This window comes from Puntigrus tetrazona, chromosome 21, assembly GCF_018831695.1.
Source record: "Puntigrus tetrazona isolate hp1 chromosome 21, ASM1883169v1, whole genome shotgun sequence".
Taxonomy (NCBI): domain Eukaryota; kingdom Metazoa; phylum Chordata; class Actinopteri; order Cypriniformes; family Cyprinidae; genus Puntigrus; species Puntigrus tetrazona.
In genome coordinates this window covers 15258626-15279363 of record NC_056719.1, presented here as the reverse complement: position 1 = coordinate 15279363, position 20738 = coordinate 15258626, and the positions used below count along the sequence as shown (strand labels likewise).

At 35.6% G+C, this 20738-nt stretch overlaps 1 protein-coding gene across 1 annotated transcript; it reads right to left on the bottom strand.

Moving 5' to 3' along the window:
* Nucleotides 1–48: 48 nt before the first annotated feature.
* On the bottom strand, nt 49–20498 carry LOC122326685 (leucine--tRNA ligase, cytoplasmic-like). Its single transcript, XM_043221769.1, is given in 33 exon segments — nt 49–678; nt 800–932; nt 1771–1866; nt 2314–2418; nt 4646–4756; nt 5142–5252; nt 8126–8266; nt 8720–8860; nt 9062–9152; nt 9799–9982; nt 10193–10256; nt 10540–10597; nt 10861–11073; nt 12878–13016; nt 13375–13457; nt 13582–13647; nt 13879–13964; nt 14509–14586; nt 14763–14903; nt 15510–15563; nt 15710–15786; nt 16233–16308; nt 16310–16321; nt 16721–16946; nt 17055–17122; nt 17210–17273; nt 18726–18838; nt 18936–19097; nt 19190–19327; nt 19395–19475; nt 19562–19649; nt 19730–19851; nt 20371–20498. Coding segments are annotated over 33 exon segments (3534 nt in total). The 5' UTR covers nt 20377–20498; the 3' UTR covers nt 49–472.
* Nucleotides 20499–20738: the final 240 nt, after the last annotated feature.

Genomic DNA, 20738 nt, shown 5'->3' with positions numbered 1-20738 from the left:
ATTCTTGATAATGATCCAGAAAAAAAAAAAAAAAAAAAAAAAGCAACATTTAACTTGCATGAATTTATTAAGTGTTCACTGAAAACATGTATCATTTTACAGGGGGACGTAAAGAAGCAAAAAACAAGCTTCCTTTGACGGTTTACAGTAAAAAGATAACATCCTCAATTGGACGACTTTAGCTGTATGCAAACTATTCAAAACAGTGGACGTTTTTTTTTTTTCCCAAATTAAAACTGTTATAAACGTTTTGAAAGTAGAATAAGATCTTCAAATGTCACGTGTGTCCATAAAACATGTCCAATGCCGTGTATGTGAATAAATGTGTAGTAAATGTTTATGATTATTGATGTTGCACAAACACAGATCCTCACTAGATGGGTCTAAATGAAGCAGTAAAGTCAATGCTGTTTGCAGATGCACGTCGAGAAGAAAAAGCAAGAACAAAAAACTTGTAACAAATTCTCTGATATCATTGAACCAGGTATATTAAAGTGTCCCCAATGTCCATTTTCAGGCCGTTGTCACTCAGCTGAACTTTGTTTTCTTGCAGGCTGATGTGGAAGACAGAAGTGTTTGAGATGGGGACCTTACCCTCCTCTTCCTTCCCCAAAACTGGGATTCTCCGAGGTCCGAGGAGCGGGTCCTCGAAACGCATCAACTTCACTTTAGATAAGTCTGCGAAAGCAAATGTCAACTTTAGCATGCAGTGGCATCAAAGTATTTGGATACTAGTTATACTTTCAGATGATTTTAGCTTATTAAATATCTAATTAGAATAAATGCAAGCGATCTTCACCCTTGATGCCTCTGTTGACGCGGGACAGTCTGCGGATGATGCTGTCTTTGCCGTCTCCCTGTCGGATGTCAATCCTGATGGAGAACAGACCGTTGGCTGGCTGAGGGTTCACCAGAGAGATTAACACTCCAGGCTGTAGAGGACATATTAATGGATGATAAATCATACAGATCATGAGATGTGTTTTATGAGACTCTTTCTGCCTCATTCACAGGATTTCACCAATATTTTTTGATTGGTCTATGATTATTACATATTATTAGATTAATACAGACATAAAATACTAATAGACTGTCCTTTTGGCAAATATAAATCATACATGTAATGTCTGTATGTGTCATGTATACACACACACACACACACACATATACATATATACATACATATATATATACACATATACACACATACATACATATATACACATACATATATACATATATATACATATATACACATACATACATACATATATATACATATATATATATATATATATATATATATATATATAAATACTATGTTATATAATAATATAAAAATTATACACACACAACAAATAAATACATTTATATTAAAAATATATCAATAAATATATCAATATTTTTAGATAATATTTGCTATTAATAAAATGTTTATTTTATTCAATAAAATTTTTGAGTAACACAATTCTTTAATATTTCTCCTTGGTTGAGGGAACAATGCATATCAAATCCTGCATTAAAAAAAAACATCACATTTCAAATATATTTCTAAAAGCCCGGCAATAACTCAGAAAACATTTTATGTCTGAATGAACGCTGTACGCGACATCAAAGCGAGAAGCAGCGAAGAAGCATTAGCAATGCGCGGCATGCTTCTAAAATTAGTCCGTCTCGAGCTGCGTGCAGCACAGGCCAGATCAACCATTAAAAACCAGAAACAATAGATGCGGCGGCTTTAACAGGGCCTCGGTGGGCTCTCATCATCACCTCGGATCTGAAGACACAGAACGGTTTCCCAGGGCAACAGTCCTCCTTTACTTTGTCATCCGCTTCAGAGGCGAACACAACATCAATCTGATCCAACTGACGGAGGAGAAGGAAGGAGGGTCAGAGAAACAACGACACTGGTTATCATTTAACTATTGACTGAAACGACTAACAATGAGATCGGAACAAAAGTCAGCTAATAATAGTTTCAATACTGCAGCTCTGTTATTACAAGAATAGTTAGAATGAGGGGGGAAAAAAGCATTGCAATGCATTTTAGAGTAAAAATATTTTCGGGCACATTTTATATTAGTTGACCTTAACTACTATACGCTTACGTCAAAATTAAGTTCAATGTGCTTATTATGTTCGTATTGTATTGTAAAAGACTTTTGCTGCTATTGAGGGGGATATGGGTAAGGTTAGGCACAGGTTTGGTGGTATGGGTAGGTTACAGGTGGGTTAAGAAGGAATGGATCGATGGATCAATTCGAAATGTAATTACAGAAAATAATTACTGATGTAATAGTTAGGCGCTATTACCTCAAGTGAATTAGTCAAATAAACGATGTTCTCCAGCAGGACAGCACGCTCGTCGAACTCCAGCTCCAGGTCAAGAACCCTGGGCCCGTTTTTCTCTAGGTTGTCCTGGAAGCGCACAGGAAGAGAGAAACGGGACCAGTTTAATGCAGAGAAAAATTAAACATTTCATTCTAGAATGTTTCTAAGCAATTCAACTGACATGAAAAAAGAAAAACGCATTTATTGATACAGTTTGCATTACTGAAATCCTGTCTTCAGGAACTATTTGAATATGCTGATTTAGGACTCAAGAAGCATTTCTTAGAATCATTACTTTTGAAAATGTGTACATATACAGTATGTACATATATTACTGTATATATATACACACACACACACACACACACACACACACGCATAAATTGTGTTCATGAGCATTCAACAAATCAATTTATATACAGTTTTGTGCATATAGTTAATCGGATAAAAACTTTTTCTTCATTAAAGAGCAATACTAAATATTACAAGAGAACATCAAGAAAGGTCAAGTGAATTAACATTTTTATTGCTGAATTTATGCATATTAATAATTAATAAACCTAATCCCATTTAGTGCAATTGATTGCCATATTACAATAAAAATGCAAATACAAATACACGAAAATTCTGAGCACGTCCACCCTTTAACTGGCTGAAACAAACACTTTGAGTGTTTTAACAATTACATGATTTTATTGTTATTCATTTTTAAAATACCACTGTGAAATGTTTTCTTTTTCCTCAGCAATGTTGTGTCGCGTATCTGGTTATCAAACGAAGGCATAAAACATTCATTTAGTTTATCTTTTAATTATTGACTGCTGCAGATCCCGTTTTAGTTTGAAAATGCGTGGGCTGCCATCCAGTGTAAACAGAGCAAAACGTGTAAACAGTAACATCATGCTAGCTGTTGTACCCATAGATGTGTGTCGGTAGATTCTCCATTCAATCGATCCAAGCACACAGAAATGTCCGTTATTTAAATAAAGGTAATCTATCTATAGATATCTATGGTTGTACACACATGAGATATGAGTTTTAGGTTTGTAGTGAAACGCAGCGATAAACACCAGTGTAAACCAGGATCGTTTTCATTGTAAAGCGCCGCTTTAAACGGGGCTTTATAGAGACGACAGGTGCGTCACAGCACGGTAGAACTAGCGCAAACAGGAACAAGTGTGCTAATGTTACACAGAAATTACTTGCCATTGTAAAATGTTAAAATACATAAATGTTTTGCATACTGTGCTTAATATACATACTGCAGAAATAGTATGGTAGTATTCTATTGGACTGCTGGGAAATGATTAATAATCGTGATTAATCATATACAAATATCTATATAAATAGAAACACACATAGTATATATTTTTAAAAAAAGAATTTATATTACAAGTATATTTTAGATATATAAATACACACACACACACACACACATCCATGTATATATATATAAACAAATGTATTATGTTTATAACGCATATCAGAGATGTTTGTGAGTCTTTGTAGCTGGAGTCAAGTTTCGAGTCATTGGTCACGAGTTCGAGTCGAATCTGATCTACTTTGTAAAATTAAAAATAAAAATAAATAAAAAAAAAAAAAAACATGAAAGGTGCGTCCAGTCTGTTACTTATATTTTAATGTTTTTCTGCAATCAAATTCTATAATAAGAGTCTGATCTACCAAAAAAAAAAATGTTTCTGTTCAGGGTTGTCCTATTAAAATCTAGTAGAAAGTATTCTCCTTTAAAACAGTATCTGGCCTACTAAAACAATGTAGAGACCATTCTCATCTTGAACAGAAAAGACAGTTTAAAGTTTAAACTCCATCCTAGCCATCTAATAACTTCTCGGCCTCTCTCTCTCCGTCTTCAGCCTACAGATTAGCTTAATAATACAAAACGTTAGAAAGGTCTCGTCGCATCTTGTCACAGGTTATAGAAAGATAGTAAGACAGATAACTTATTTGCAGCATTGCTTTCTGCTTACGGTGGTTCTGTTGTTTAAATAACCACATTAATCCCAGCTCTTGCTTTTAAAATATTCACAAGTCCTTTTCCTTGAGTCGAGTAAAGTCTGAAATCATTTCAGGTGGAGTCCGAGTCAAGTCTGAAGTCTATAAAAAAGCGAGTCTGAGTCATTAACTCGAGTGCCCATCTCTGATACATATACACAGTGCACAAAGACTTTTATTCTGGATGCAATTAATCATTGCCCAGCACTATGTGCACTATTGTGAACACAGCCTTTGTCCATGCTCTTAAATGTAAGACCCAGTTTTTACGAGATCATGCTGAAGTACCAATCTCTTCTACCTTTATCATGGCTACAAAGGGCATCACTCGCTTCATGTATTTCTTCAACTCCGGCATGGCACCCAGCTCCATGGCGATGACCTTATTGTCTGGTAGAGCTCCATTGTTGTTCTGGAAATGACGATGGAAAAGAATTGCTGTTTGATTGACAGCCTATCAAATCCTACCCCCCTGAATTCAAAAATGACATTCTGGGTAGTGCAAGAAAAAAAAAAAAACAATTGCTTTGTCACGAAACCTTCCTATCTGTTGAAAAATGAATAGCAACTGAATCTAACTGAACCGTAGCAGTGATATTAAAGTGACATATGTATTGTACAGCCTTAGTGGATAGAATGTTATAACTAAAAAAAACAGTAAAAATAATAATAATAATAATAATAATAATAATAATAATAATAATATCAAAACGAAACCGTAATCAACAAATCAATTCATGAAATCTGTATCAAGTTTGATACAGTTTGATGTGAGGATGTGATTCGGGTGTTTCTACCTTGTAATGTTTTCCCAGCAGAGAGAGGGCGCTGTGCTGCCAGGACGGGTAGGTCTTCGCTACGTAGATGCTGCAGTGTGTGGGCTTAGCTGGGGGTTTGTTGTCTCCCTTCTGTGAAGGAAAATAAAACTTAAAACTGGAAAGAAGATGATATAGGTGCAGTAACATTAAGAAGTATTATTTTAATGTTCTTATAAATGTTTTTTTTTTCATGTAAAAGGGTTGTAATGTATTAATGTATTATTATTAATGTGTTAATTATTATTAATTAATTATTATTAATGTGTGTGTGTGTGTATATATATATGTACGTGTGTGTGTGTGTATTATATATATTTATATATATATATATTTTTTTTTTTTTTTGGAAATGCTCTTAAAAATATACCATGGAATTTTTGTATTTTATGAATGTAACTGCTATTAAGCATTTATTTACATAAGGTGAGGTTATCCCCTTTTTGACGTAAAACTGGACGTAAATTCTGAGTGTAGCTTCTAGTCTCATCGGTGCCCAGCCATTTTTCTTTGTGCAAAACAATTATTTTTACTGCTTTATACTGAAAAAAGTTATTTTTGATGTATTATCTTAAGAACACACTGGTTTGTAGTGCAAACTGTTTAACCATTTCCCGCACGTTTTTATTCTCCTCATTTTTTTTTTACCTATAGCCAACCCATACATGTTTACTTCTGCGTTGAGGAAAAAGGGGGGAATCGACATTGAATATATTTTAATTTTATAAAATAAGCTTTCAAAAGTATACCTTAACTCTAGCCCTACTTTTATAACCAGTATTATATTCTTATTTTTATATCCAGTACAGAGTCTAAAACCCTCTAAAACACATCAACGCAACTTCTCCTTATTCAAACTGACATCCATTACCACATGGTCCCCAATAACAGGACTGAGAAAAGCCTCCCTCCTCGGAGCCTTGACTCACAACGCTTACATAAACCTCTGTATAGGTAGAAACAGACTGGAGGGAAACTGTCCCATGTTAAAAGCGAGGGATAATGCACTACTCCTCTGTCAGGGGAGGTCTGGGACAGCGCTGAACTCACTCTACATGACAGCTGTCGACTCGATTCATTCTTAATGTCAATTATGTTTGGGTGGAGCTGGACCGTTTGGGTCTGGAGGTGGAAGATCTCCGTCTAATAACTTGTTACAAAGGATTTTATAAACAGTGCTATTCATTTCAAGTACAAACCCAACAGGTAGCTGCCATACAGTAATCCAAAATAAATCTTCATAATTTAAATGTTGAGGTTGCAAGGCTCGACATCCCATCACATTTAACACTAGTTGCTACGCAACCATGCATTCAAACGGGAAAATTAGCCGCTGACCTTTCCTGATTGCAAAGTTTGTTGAATCATCACCATAGAGATAAAAAGTTGGAATTGTTAAAAATGTGTATTATTATCATAATTATTATAAATATAGATGCGAGCAGCTATTGCAGGACCGAGCACAGCAGTGGCAGATACACTGAGACTCGCAGGCTAATAAAAGAGTCATCAGAAACACGGTTTTGGGATAAATGGTTCAACAGAAATGAGCAGACTTAGCCAATTTCGGCCACAGTTTCTAAAGTTCTTAGGGAACCTAAAGACTTGCAGAACATCCTGAGGACCAGACCGTCACTGGGTATCTGTCTGCAGAGGTTTTGCCATTGACTGATTCAACATGTCGACAAAAAAGCTTTCTGGGATGGAAGTAGCGCCACCTGTCACAAAAGGTCTTTTCTTATAAAACAGCATTTTTTTTCCAGCATAAATGGATCAATCCAAATATATCGTTTAGCGTAAAACAAGTAAAAAATTAGCCAATATGCTGTCAATTCATTCATTTTTTTGTTGCAAATTATCCAAAATCATTATTTGAAAAAAACAACCTGCCAGTGTTCAAAACCATCGCCTTATTCGGCTCGATTCGCAGCTTTTAGCTTGTAATAATGTTTTCTACATTTTTGCGGGAAATTCAGGCATGGCACTGGGTCGTTACGTCACTTCTGTAAATTTAAAGATTGATTTTCGTCTCGCTTTATTCACCCGAGGATCCTGCAGGTGGCGCATCGTTTAATTGTAGCCGATTCTCATAGCAGCTGGAATAATTGAAATGTCAAAAACGTATTTTGGTGGCGGATTGTACTCCAAAAAATGTATTCTGTTTCAAATGTGCTTCGGGTTACGCAAGATTTGTATTTTGAAGAATAATGATATGATAATGTCAGAACAAGGCATGGCAGACTTGTTCACATGACAATATCTGGTGAAAATTCTTATTTGGGTCATATATTCCAACACGCGGGCTAGAATCTGCGATTACTAAGTAAGATAAGTACAGGATTCACTCCGGTGCACTGATCAAACTTACAGACTGCAGCTTTAAATGAGGTGTTTCCTCTAAAATCTGTTTATTCAGTGTAGTGAAGCCTCTCCTCCATTGACATCCATCAAAAAAACAGCATCTGGCACTAAAGGGGTGCACTAAGGAGTAGGGATGCACGAATGTTTGGCAACCGAAATACGGCCAAAAATATAATTATAAATGATTCTGAACAACGACGTGATGTGCGCAAATACAGGCGCGTTAAAAGTGTCGCTACAATCATTAAAAGCACATGTCTGTTGTTCACTGAATTCAAGAAATGACCTTAAACGATTAGTAAATATCACCCACGGTGTTCAAATTGGGATCTGTAATATCTTTCAATGTTTTTAAAGAATTCTCTTCTGCTCAAAAAATAAATAAATAAAAATGCATGCCTTATACAAGAAGAGGGTCTCAAATGGACCAAAATAGTTTGCGTAACTTATTTATTTTAAGTTCAATTGTTCTTTGTTGGTATAGTTACAGGTATATTTAAAAAAATGTTGAGTGTTAAATTAATATTTTAAAATTAGATTTTTTGTCAAAATTTAAATCGACAGGTCTACTTTAAAATCCATAAAAAAGCGTGGTCAGTCCATACCTTGCCCTTGGCGGGTTGTGTGTAAGCTTTCAGGCGAAGACGGAGGTCATGGGCAGTGTCCATCAAATACTGTGAGGATCGAATCAAAATCTCATCCACTGGACCGGCTGTAGGCCAGCGAGCCTTCATTATAGAACTGTTCTGTAGGGAGAGAAAATAAATAGAGTGTGAACTTTGAAGCTCAGTTAAAGATTTGTTTTTCAGCTTCTACTAAATAAAAAAAAAAAAAAAAAAAAGGGATGATGTTTAATCAATACAATATTCGGGCATTCAAATTCAGCGAATGAAAACATAATAATCCAAGAATGACTACACCACGGAAGCATTCAATAAATATGAAATCCATCAAAAAAATTATGGTAGTTAAAACTAGCTAATAAGGATATTTTTCTTACTGTAATTAATTAAATGTCAATCGACAACATTTTTAAATAATCATATTTCTTGCATGCGGTTTCTGATTTGTGCCTTTGAAACAAACACCAAGGCGTACAGCATGCTGTAGTTCCTGATTGGCTGTCAAATGTTGTGGTTCAGAAGCAAGCAGGCGATTCCTTAGTGGAAACCTGTCCTTCAGCGTAGAGGGGGTCTCACCTTCCCCAGCAGGGACCAGGTGTGTTCACACAGGTGGGGGCAGATGGGAGTCAGCAGGAGTGTTTGGTTCTCGATAAACTGGAACACAAGATCCCTGTGCATGCCCTCGATGGCCAACTCCCTGTATTTATCCTTGGCGGCCTTCAAAGAATCAAGAAATTATTGATACACGTAGCCTCGCTGCGACAGTTTACACTGCTGAAAGCGTCCCGATATATCCCCGACAATACATGACATAACATAATTAATATCACTAACGTGGATACAATCGCTTCATAAAACTCCAATCCACAGTTACAGTATTCAGCCAACAGATGGTTAATGTAATTGATCGTGCATTACCTGGAACTCAAAGAAACCGCTCTTCAACGCCTCTTTGTACATCATTCTCTCAAAGTGCTGCTCTGTTTTAATGATGCTGGAATTCATTTCACTGCAGACAGACACAGAAAAACAATAAATAAAAAAGAAGACCCTTGTACTGCCTTCATTTTGCAGTCAAAGATTATAAAAAGTTAGAAATGAATACATTTATATTTATTTACACGCTACTGTTGTATATACTAGTTTGTGGTCGATAAGACTTTTTTAAAAATGTTTTTAAAAGACTCTCACCAAGGCTTTATTTAATAAAAATGCAGAAAAAAAAAAAGTTCTTTTCTTTTCAATTATATTTTAAAATGTCATTTATTCCAGTGACGGAAATAAATAATTAATAGTTGTGTTGCTCAATTTTTTTGAAACCAGGACCTTTTTTTTAAGGAATAAAAATAATAAGATAATTAAGATAACAATTAAATAAATTTTACTGAACCCAAACCTTTGAATCGTAGCGTACCTATTCCAGTTTAATTTAATTTTCTCTACTTACCAGTACACATGTATTATTGTTATTATACTACAATATAATATATTCACTATGGCCTGTAGATATAGATCAATTAGGACACTTAAGTCATTTTTAAAAGAGGCTTAGAAGTCAGTGCAAGTTTTATTCAGTTGAAACAGTTCAGACCGGGGTAGAATAAAGCAAGTACATCTTGGAAACAAGTGAATCTCTCCACATCACTTTGCGTTACCTAATAAATACTCTGTCATTAAACGTGTCAGCTGGTCCGGTCCTCAGGTTGTTCTGGTTGGCGATCATCTCTTTCACCCATTCTACCCATGTGAAGAGACGCAGAATTCCTGCATCTGCCATAGCCTCGACAAAGTTAGCGTCCTCTACTGTATCTCCAGCATCAGCCAGAGCCAAACGCATACCTACAACACAGGTTGGCATGGGTTTAATGAGGTTTACGGCATCAGAATTCTACATTGCAGGTTACATAAAAAGGACATGCTTCCTCTTTGAGGGCATCACAAAGTTAGACATTACATGCATATGGCTTAAACGTACTCCTGCTTCAGGGAGAGTCTGACCGCATGTGAAGCGTTTGGCTTTAAATGAGCCAGTATTTAGTGAGGACTTACCATCTGCTGAGAACTTGGCGATGGCTTGACTCAAAGTGAGAAAGTTGCCAGTGGATTTGGACATCTGGTGGGTATAAACACCCAATTAGACGACTGAAGAAGGCCATCCACAACATGCGTGCTCATAAACACAAACTAAAACTACTATATACACCACTCAAACATTTAGAAATGTCGCCTTGTTAACCATCCGAACTAAACCGAGCACTAAAATGAACAGAAAGTCGAAAAAAGAAACATTTAAAACAACGGCAAAAATCGCATAATGTTAATAAAGCTTAAACTGAAACATAAAATGAATACAAAACGAAAGTTAAGAGAAAGACAGAAGAGGAATATCAACTTGCCTTTTCCGAGTTTAGCAAAAGATGACCATTGGCGCGTACCGCTTTTGGCCATTTGCCACTATCATAAAACAAACGACATACAATTGTGTAAAAATCATGAAAATGTGTAGTAATGCACATATCCATCAGGGTGACAAACTGAACTTTTACAGCTACATTAGTACTAGAATATTACTTTCTCTTCCCTTGTAAAAGAAAAAATGCATTTCACCTTAGTAGTGATAATTGTGAAGTAGGAATTACAACCGTAATAAAATACAGGGGAAGCTGAGATTTACAAGAAAAAAAAAAAAGTTATTTTTATTGCAATACATTCATTACCTGTCACTGGGCCACATGGCTGCATGATTGTAGAGGTAATAGGAGAGGTGGTTTGGCACCAGATCCTTCCCTGATACTCTCACATCTACAGGGTACCAGAACTCAAACTCCCTCCTGAGCTTCTGCAGGCTTTCCTTTGGGATGTCCGTCTTTGGGAAAGGTGCTGTTTTGAAGAAGATGTAATCCCACACCTCCCTCGTCATCTGCTCAGCTCTAAAGGGAGGAAATGTGTTTTTCTGTATCGCTTTTTGTGGATTACCATTTGGATTCAAGTAACAATAAATAAAGTAGTATATGCACAGATGGTCAGAAACAAAATGGTCAATGTTACTTTTGTTCTCATCTCTGACAAATTTTTTATGTAAGCTTTATCTTTAAATTCTTACAAAATTGATATTTTTACTTAGTTTGTTAGCATATTTTTTTATGACATTTTTGCTGGAATTAACACAAACACTGAGAGCTTGTTAAATGAAAGCAAATATTAAGGTACATGTAAATTTGACTTTTATTACTTGTATGAATTCATTTAAAATTAAACATTTGTAAATTGTTCTTTTTAAGTATTTTAATATTTCTGAAGCACAAAGAAAACCAAAAAAAAAAAACCCAACAACAATACAGTATTCCCATTTAGCCACTTGCTTGCACTATCACTTTTCAAGACCAGGAAAAAAAATTGAACACGAGAGCACTAGTGATGTATTTTATATCAACAAAACACAAAAAAGATATTTTATAAAAAATAAAATCAATAAAAAAATAATCATCTCAGGCATTTCAAGCATTTGATAAAATATTTTTAAATAAATAATAATAATAATAATAATAATAATATATATCCTACTGACTTCAGAATGATGGATTCGGAAGTGCTAAAACTATTATTTTGGGGTTTTGGCCTACAAAAATGTGTTCTCCTGCAGCTCTCTATTTAATATTTAAAGTGATTCAGTGACTACAGATGCACTGGCCAGCACCGAATTGAGGCAGTAATTAAAGCAAATTGAGCCCCTACCAAGTATTGAGTACATGTACAGTAAATGAACATACTTTTCAGAAGGCAAGCAATTCACAAAATAAAAATATTTCAGTAATTTCACAACTACTGAAAAAAAATTTACTTTTCCACAAAATTGTAATTTATTGAGATGAACCTGTACCTGCCTCATGCTGGTGGTAAAATATCAAGAGTTAAGATGAAGAAAATGGGTATAATCGACATATAATATAAAGAAGTAGTGGTGGGCAATATATGGGTAGACATAACTAATTAGACTTAGAGAATTAGACTGCTGTATCGCGGTAACATGATTACGTGATTTTAATAAACTGAAAGGAAATTAAGTGAAATAAGTGAAGTGTGCGCATGTAAAGACACTGCTCACAGAGTGCAGGATTACTGAATAGAGTTATCACTCACACACACACACACACACACACACACACACACACACACACACACACACACACACACACACGTATTTGTTAAAATGCAGGTGAAAGCAAACACCTGGGTAATGCTACTTCGGATCTGGGCAGCTATTAAAGTGACAGCAGTCAAACATTCCAGAAAATCTCTCACTGCTTTTTTGTAGAAAATTTTGAACAAATATGCATTTAATTTACTGGGTTATGAATATGCGGTGTTTTAATTCATTTGATTACTTTATACAGTGTTATACATTTATTTGTTCCATTGTATATGTACATATATACACAGTTTATGTTTGTTTTATTTCTTGTAATGGTTTTTTTCATATATGTGCATGTGTGCGTGCGTGTGTGTGTGTGTGTGTATCATTGTCACATCATGACATAACATTTTTTGATCGTATCGCCCACCCTTAAACCTTATAAAGAAGGGCTCCAAATTCCAAACAATTTACATTCTTTTTTTCCCCCCAATCAATCACCTTTTTGAGTATTGTGTATTGGTAATTTGGATTGTCTTGTGTATTCTGTAATTCCCCTAATTTTGCATTTGTCCTACTTTTCCTGAAATAGCAAATAATACCTGATTCCCAGTGGTGAGGTTCCTTGTCCGTTGAGGACCCCTCCCTGGAGGAGATGTGCCACGGTGTAGTAAGCCATATAGATGGTGGAGTCCGACAGGGACTCAATGAGCCATTGTTCATCCCATGGCAACCGGGTTCCTATGGGAACCAAACACATAAAAGAAGTCCAAAATCAACGGTTCTCTCTAAGGAATAGACTGAAAATTGCTGATGGTATCGCTGAGTGGTTTGGGGGCAAGGGAGGAGCGAGGAATAAGAGTATTACAAAAGAAATATAGATGGGCCTTGTCCTTACAAAACCACTTTGATTAAGATAAGCTTCACACAAAGGCGGCCATCTGAGGTGATTTCAAAAGGATGTGTGCAGAGAAAACTTTGTGCAGTTTGCCTAACTATTACAAGCAATTTATTTCAATAGAAAAATCTAACAGGATGAAATAAAAAGCTGACGACAAAGCTCGCTAACTACAGTGAGACACAGATAAGCTGGTTTTACCTAAGCCATACGATCTGGAGCAGGCATGTTCCTGAAGCCAAGCCAATGTTGCTTCAAAGTTCTTCCTGGTTTCATCACAGAACCTGAAGAGCAAAGCACACAGTCAGTATTCACACATTCATACGGACTCTCTAGTAATAACGGCGCCACACAGCAACTTGACAATTTCCACTGTAATCTCCCAACGCCACAAAGTGTGAGACTTACGTCTCCAGAGCCTCCAGGACGCCAGTGGCTTGCTTTTTCCATTCCTCATTGCCATAATCCAGATACCTGACAGATAGAGAGCCCGGTCACTATCTGACAAGTCAAATCAATCAGGGACGGCTCGAGGCAAGTCAACACCACAACAAAAAAACAACTACCATCCCAGAAGATCATGGGGATGGGGCGTAATTTGATTGAAGAGGAAGTGAATATACTACAAGACGGTAGTGGATGCTATCATGCGTCACTAGATAAAAAAGTATGTAGCATCTGTATGAGAGTGTTTTCTGCACTGACCATTGATCACACAATGCCACAACACACTCGTCTGCAGACCGAGATAACACCTGCTTCTCTGGCTCCATGTAGATCATCGCCTCACCCTAAAAAAAATAAATAATAATAATTTGGGGTTAGACTTTTTTTTAATATACTTAATATACTTAGCAAATAATAATAATAATAATAATAATAATAATAATAATAATATATATATATATATACATATATATATATATATATATATATATATATATATATATATATATATATATATATATATATATAAATTTTAATTCATCATAGGCCTCTAAAAGACATTTTCTTACATTTAAGCATTTTGTTAAGCATCAGTTTTTGTAATGTTGGATTCCAAACCTTTATCTGTTAACATTTATCATTTAGTTTTATTTCACAATTAACCATCATTTATGTAGTAATTCATATGAGGCAATTATTAGCTTTCTGAGCAAGTGATTGCTGAATATCAGAATATAATTTTTTTTGGCACACCAACAATCGCACAAAAAAAATATTACAGCCCAGTGTGGGCCTGAACATGAGCACATATATAATTCCTATAATATTGGCCTTCTAAATTTGTTCTGAATATTATTTCACGTCACATATTACAAATAGTCCACCAACCTTCTCCACCATCATCTTCTGAATGGGCTTCTTAACATCCTGGACCTTCTGTCCCTTGAAGCCGTCCACTAACATGATCTGACAAAAAGTTCAATAAAGTTGGTTAGATGTAGGAACATGCTGTCATTTGGCAGATATCTAAAGCAAGCACACTTCATTGAGTGCTCCTATATGAATTCATCCGTGTATTTTAGGAAACAAAATGAATCGATGTTTCGTTTTGAAATCGTTTGAATCGTTTTAGATTGTCTTACCCCCTCATAAAAGCCCTTGAGGTAGACCTTCTCTTTCGCCTCAGCCAGTTTCTCTCTATCGTTCTGGCTCTGGATCTTTAGCTCATCGCAAACCAGAGGAGCCGACAGGTTCCCGTATCCCGGAATCTCAATGATGGGCACCTAGCGGAACAGAAAGCTGTAAGCCACTTCAGACGCACGTAATCTAGAGTGTTTTGAACAATAACTCAATCCATGAAATAATCTGACAGGCACAGCAAGGCAAATGGCCTTTTTATAAAGCTGTCAATAGCTTATGCACTAGTTCAAATCGCAAACCCGACTTGACAGCTGTGAAGACAAATCGATTACAGCCACTTTCTTGAAACAGCGCGGAAAGCGGTGTTTTCTAATCAAGTCTAGGCTGCAAGATTAATCATTTCAATAGCAAGAAAATCGAAATATTAGATCTTTACTGATTGGTTTGCTACTTTCCCAATAATGCATAATTTAAAAACAAATTTTAAATAATTAAATTTAAATGTATTATTATATTTAATGATTTGTAATTATGATTTATGCCCTCAATTGAAAATATTATACTTGTCAATTTATTTTGCATTCTGTTAATATTAATGTTGCTGTACAAGCATGCCATGTTTTTATTAACTAGTCAGAAAAATCACATTCAACTTTTTCCCCAAACTGTGCAGCACTACTCAATACATGCATCACTAATATTTATAACATTGCATTCTCTTGGATGGGGTCTTTAAAAGTGCTTCTTACCGGCTCAAACGGTAGAACCATATAATCTTGAATTCCATACTTCTCTCTCAAAGCCTAAAAAAGAAATAACCATGTTCAGGTATTTTTGCATCTGGAACGTTCGCCTTATCTGAACTCTCTGGGAACGTCTCTCATTGAAGGAACTCAAACAGAATCAAATCGGAAAAAGAAAATGAAACGGCGTAAAACAAATACAACACCTGTTTCTTTTTAATGTCCCTCAGAGCGGCGATATCATCAGGAGCATCCGACGGAACACTGGTGACTACTCCAGTTCCTGCGATGACAAATTAGATTTCAACAAACTCCGTAATAAGATAACTTGCTTTAAACGCTCCACCTCACATTTTTTTCCAAAACAACATATTTGGCCAGAAAACCGGTGATCGATATTGAAATTTCTGACATATCAATTTGGGGACGGCCCTTTCCGGACGAAACCAGGAGCCCAGGGTATAAGAAAAAGGATATGTGACGAATCACATTAGGTGAGGAGCGGTTTGTGTTTGGAGTAATAAGGTCCGTGCAGCCTGAGGGAACATCCATTATGGGCATTTCCATATACCATTTCTTCTAGCTTCACTGTACTCCCGCAAATGAGTAACGCCGCTTTCACTTTGGCTATTAAAACCACGCGGCATTGCCCCGCGGCCCATTAAGAGATGCATCTTTTCTGTGTAGGGGTAATGTGATGCGACGGAACTGTGGGTCGGTGTCAGGTACCTTTGTCTTCTTTAATGGTGAGCATTGGCAGGGCATAAATGGTCTTGTACGAGGTGAGGGGGGCGTTCAAGCGCGCAGCCGAGGATGTCCTAAAAAAAAAAAAAAAAAAAACGGGAGAGATTCTGTGAAGGAGCTAGTGTGCATAAACTTGATTTGTGTTTGTGAATTAAATTGTGCAATTTAAAAAATAAAAAAGGGTAATTAATATATATATATATATATATATATATATATATATATATATATATATATATATATATATATTTATTTTATTTTATTAATTTTTTTAATATACTTAATTCATTCTTTTTTTAATAAATTAAAAAAAAAAATTTTAAGTAGTTTTAAGTTACATAAATTATTTGAAGTTGAATACAATCAAATATGAAACGGATAGTGAATGTTATAAAAAAAAGAGCTACATTTCACCTCCAAATGAACGAATGAATGAATGAATGCACAAACATAGGGTGAACAAAGACACAAACCTGGCCCATGATGTTCATGATGACAGGAACCACTCCGTTGTCTTTAGTAAAGCCCTGGAAGGACATATTCCTGGCTGATCTCTGCGTGCTGATGAACAAGTCACCGCTGGTCGTCTCAAATATAATGTACTTCATATCTGGTCGAATCCAGCAATTCGTCTGACCGAACATGGTTTCAGGCCTCAGAGTCGCAGCCACCAGAAAACAGCGCTTGCCTTTAAGGCCACTGTAAACATATAAAACTAAAGTTTAACAACGGTCCTAGCATAGCGTTCTTAAAAGTACCACCATGCACGTATATGACAATTATTCATTATCATATTATGGACTGTACCTCAGTTTTGCTGGGTAAGGTTCCACAATCTTCATCTTAATCAAGGTGTACTCTTGAGGACCGACTCCCTGTGACACAGAACATTACTAGAGATACAAACAACCATTTTATTTTTATAGCATAAAATAAACTTCCTAATTTAAAAGAGCACTCACCTCTCCCGTTTGTCTGTCGTGGTCCATGCAGGGCTGACCATCTTTGGGAGAGTAAATGGTGTACCTGTGAGAGCAAGAAAGGTTTCGTTTTTAAATAAACATTTTAGAATACAAAAACCCCCAAAAAACAATACTAAAATGTTTTCAGTTGCTGTCAAACAATTAATTCCACTCCGAAATAAAAACTGTTGTTTACATAATGTATGAATGTGTGCTGTGTATATTTAATTAGAACTGTATAAATACACACAGATACAACTTATATTTAGAAAATATTTACAATATTTGAAAATACTGTATATATATATTTCTACACATTTTATAACAATATATTTAATATAATAGTGATAAAATATTATATTAAATGATTGATCAAATTCAAAATTAAAGGTTTTGTTTAAACAATATATGTATGTACTGTGTATATTTATTATGGGTATAAAAATTACACAGACATACAGCATATATTTTGAAAATATTTAAATCCATATAAATTAGCACATAAATATATTTAACATACAATTATATTTAACAAACTCTCTCTCTCTCTCTCTCTCTCTCTCTCTCTATATATATATATATATATATATATATATATATATATATATATATATATATATATTTTTACTGATACATATTTTTTTTTATACTCATACACACATAATAAATATACAGTATAAACATTATGTAAACAAATATTTTGGGGATGATTAACCATTTGACAGCATACATAAAATTTTAAATGATTAAATCAAAAAAAAAAAAACTTAATATATAAAATAAATTTTATAAATATGAAAGTTGAATTCTATGCATATGCTTAAGTAGATATGTCTGAGAAATGCAAACTACTTAAATTACTAAAAATGTATTAATAAATAAAAACATAAGAACAGAAACTTTCAACTCAATGTTTGTAAAATATTACAATAAATTAAAAAAATACAGACATGTCTTTTTTTTCCCCTTTTTTTTTTACAAACATAAATTATTCAATGCATAATTTTCTCGTTTTTATTTCTTAAGACAACCAATAAATAATAAAAGGAATGGGTGTTTCTGACAATGTGTTATTTCAATCATTGATAGGTTTCAAAAACGATTAATCTGTTGAACAAATTATGAAAAAAAAAAAAAAAAACTGCTGCATTATTATAGGAACAGTATTTAAAAAAAAAAAAAAAAAAAAAAAAGCCCATCTAAACAATATGACCTTCTCAAATAACTCCATGTCGAGCATTGCATTTGAGCATGAAACACTGGTAATATGCAGCGCATTGAACATATTAATTCATGATAATATCCCAACGCACCCTACAGTACATGACATTAAGTAGATATGCATCATGTGACTTTGAAGCCGCGCATCGCTTTCTTCTTACATCTATACTTTGAAGCAATGCTCTTGCGAGCTAAACAATCAGATCTCAGGCTCCTGCCCAAATTGCTTCTATAGCCTAACCAATCAGAATTTAGATTTTCTCCACGATCATCAATAGCATTATTGTTACCGTACCTTTTCCCGAACTTTATCTTTTTTCTCTCTTTCAGAGTGACGTACTGCCACCTCACAAAAGAGTCGTAGAAAGGGTTTACGTCGGTCGTAATGAAGGAACGACGCCAATCGGCCTACAACATTAGTAAGAAAAATTCATTTCGTTGCTTTAAATGCCCAAAATACAAAGTAACATCCACCATTACTGACGTTCAAGGGAACTTTCACTACCTTCAGTCCCATTTTCTTCAGGTCTTCTACAGCAAGAGGAGGGAAATAATCCAGCCAATGTTCAGCTTCAGCAAACTTCACGATGTCTTCGTCCCGCAGCCCCAGAGACTTCATGATGTCCCACTGGAACTTGGAGCTTCCGGACTTTGCTACAGCTTTGCTCTTCCAATGGCATCGCACACACCAAAAAAAGCACACTTTATTAGCTTTAATTATTATGTTAACGCGCCGCTCACAGCTCTTTCTTCTTCTACCTTCTTGCCCTTTGACTTGTCCTTGATGATGACCTCGTCGGTGAACTTCTTCTGCTCTTCCTCCTCTTCGTCTTCCTCAGGGAACTGCGGCGGGTTTCCATACAGCTCCATTTCTCTCTTCAGCTTGTCCGCACATGCCTGTTAAAACATTGGCGTTGATGACTAACGTGTTCAGATACGAGGTGAGGAACTTTAATCTACTCACTTTGATGGGCATCCCAGTGCAGTGAAGTCCAAATGGGAAAAGACAATGCTTTCCTTTCAGCCGCTGGAAACCCGTTGCAAACTACAAGACGTTGAAGATTACAATAGAGTCATAAGTGCTATGGCACTTCATCTCGGAGATCTTCTTCAACTCGATTTCGGACTCACCTCACACTTTGACAGGCAGAACGTATGACCGAGGTGAAGTCTCCCATTCATGTATGGGTAAGGAAACGTAACGAAGTACTTGTTCTTACTGGGTAAGCAAATAGGAAAACATAATTAGTCGCCAGAATGATCCGCACCACTTCGGAAGATATATTAAAACGGGCTCACTTCGGAATTTCCTCAGAGGTGGTTGGAGCATCAATCTCAAAAATCTTTTCCTGCTCCCATTTCTGTTGAACCTCCTCCTCGATCTTCCTCAAGAAGTCGAGTTTTGCCGTTCCTTTGCGTTCCTGGAACGACAAAAATCAATAGCAGTCGCGATCAGTTCATTAAACGGGCATATGAAAAATATCCTAGCAGAGGATCAATAACGTTTTAACTTATATTGCGTGCTGGATGTGTTATAATCAATACAACGTACTGAAACTTTAATTTATATTTCAGTTTGCATCTAGCGAACCGCTCAGTGTCACAGATTATGCGCATTTGCGTCTAGAGCAGAACTTCAGCACTGATTGACAGCTGTCAACTCCATTAACATGACTTTGAAAGTAACAGAGTTATCGAGATTGGCCACTGTGAGGACCGAACGGTTGTCCCTAATTTTCGTTCAGGACTCAAAGAATATAAGGGTAACTTAGCAAGGGACACATTCGCGTGAAGCTAGCAGCTAAAGATAAGCCATGCTGCTCAATGGACCGGTTTATTTCATTTTTTTGGTTTTTGAGATCATTAAGCAGGCAATACCCCAAACTAAACGAAATAAAGAGTGTTAGCCGTTAAAACAGCGTGGAATAAATGGAATTTACCGTCATTCTGATCTATTCGCTGTAACTTCAGCAGGATTTTTTTAATGAAGAGTGAAACCCACGCGCACTCGGCTGATGACACCGCACTGAAACGTCGCCGCCGGATGACGCTGTGTATCATGGGTAATGAAGTTCGTAGGGCCAAGGTACTGTTTTTTCTTTGTCGTTAAGTATTATTGTTAACGTTTTGTAGGTAACATTGTAAAAAAATACTGTTAAATCAGGTTGACAATTGGATTTAATAGTGAGTAAAAACAACAACATATACATACAGCTAGGGATTTTAGAGTATAAACAAAAAAACAATAATAATAATAATAATAACATCAATAATAATACAGGTTTAATACAAAATTTCATTTTAAAAT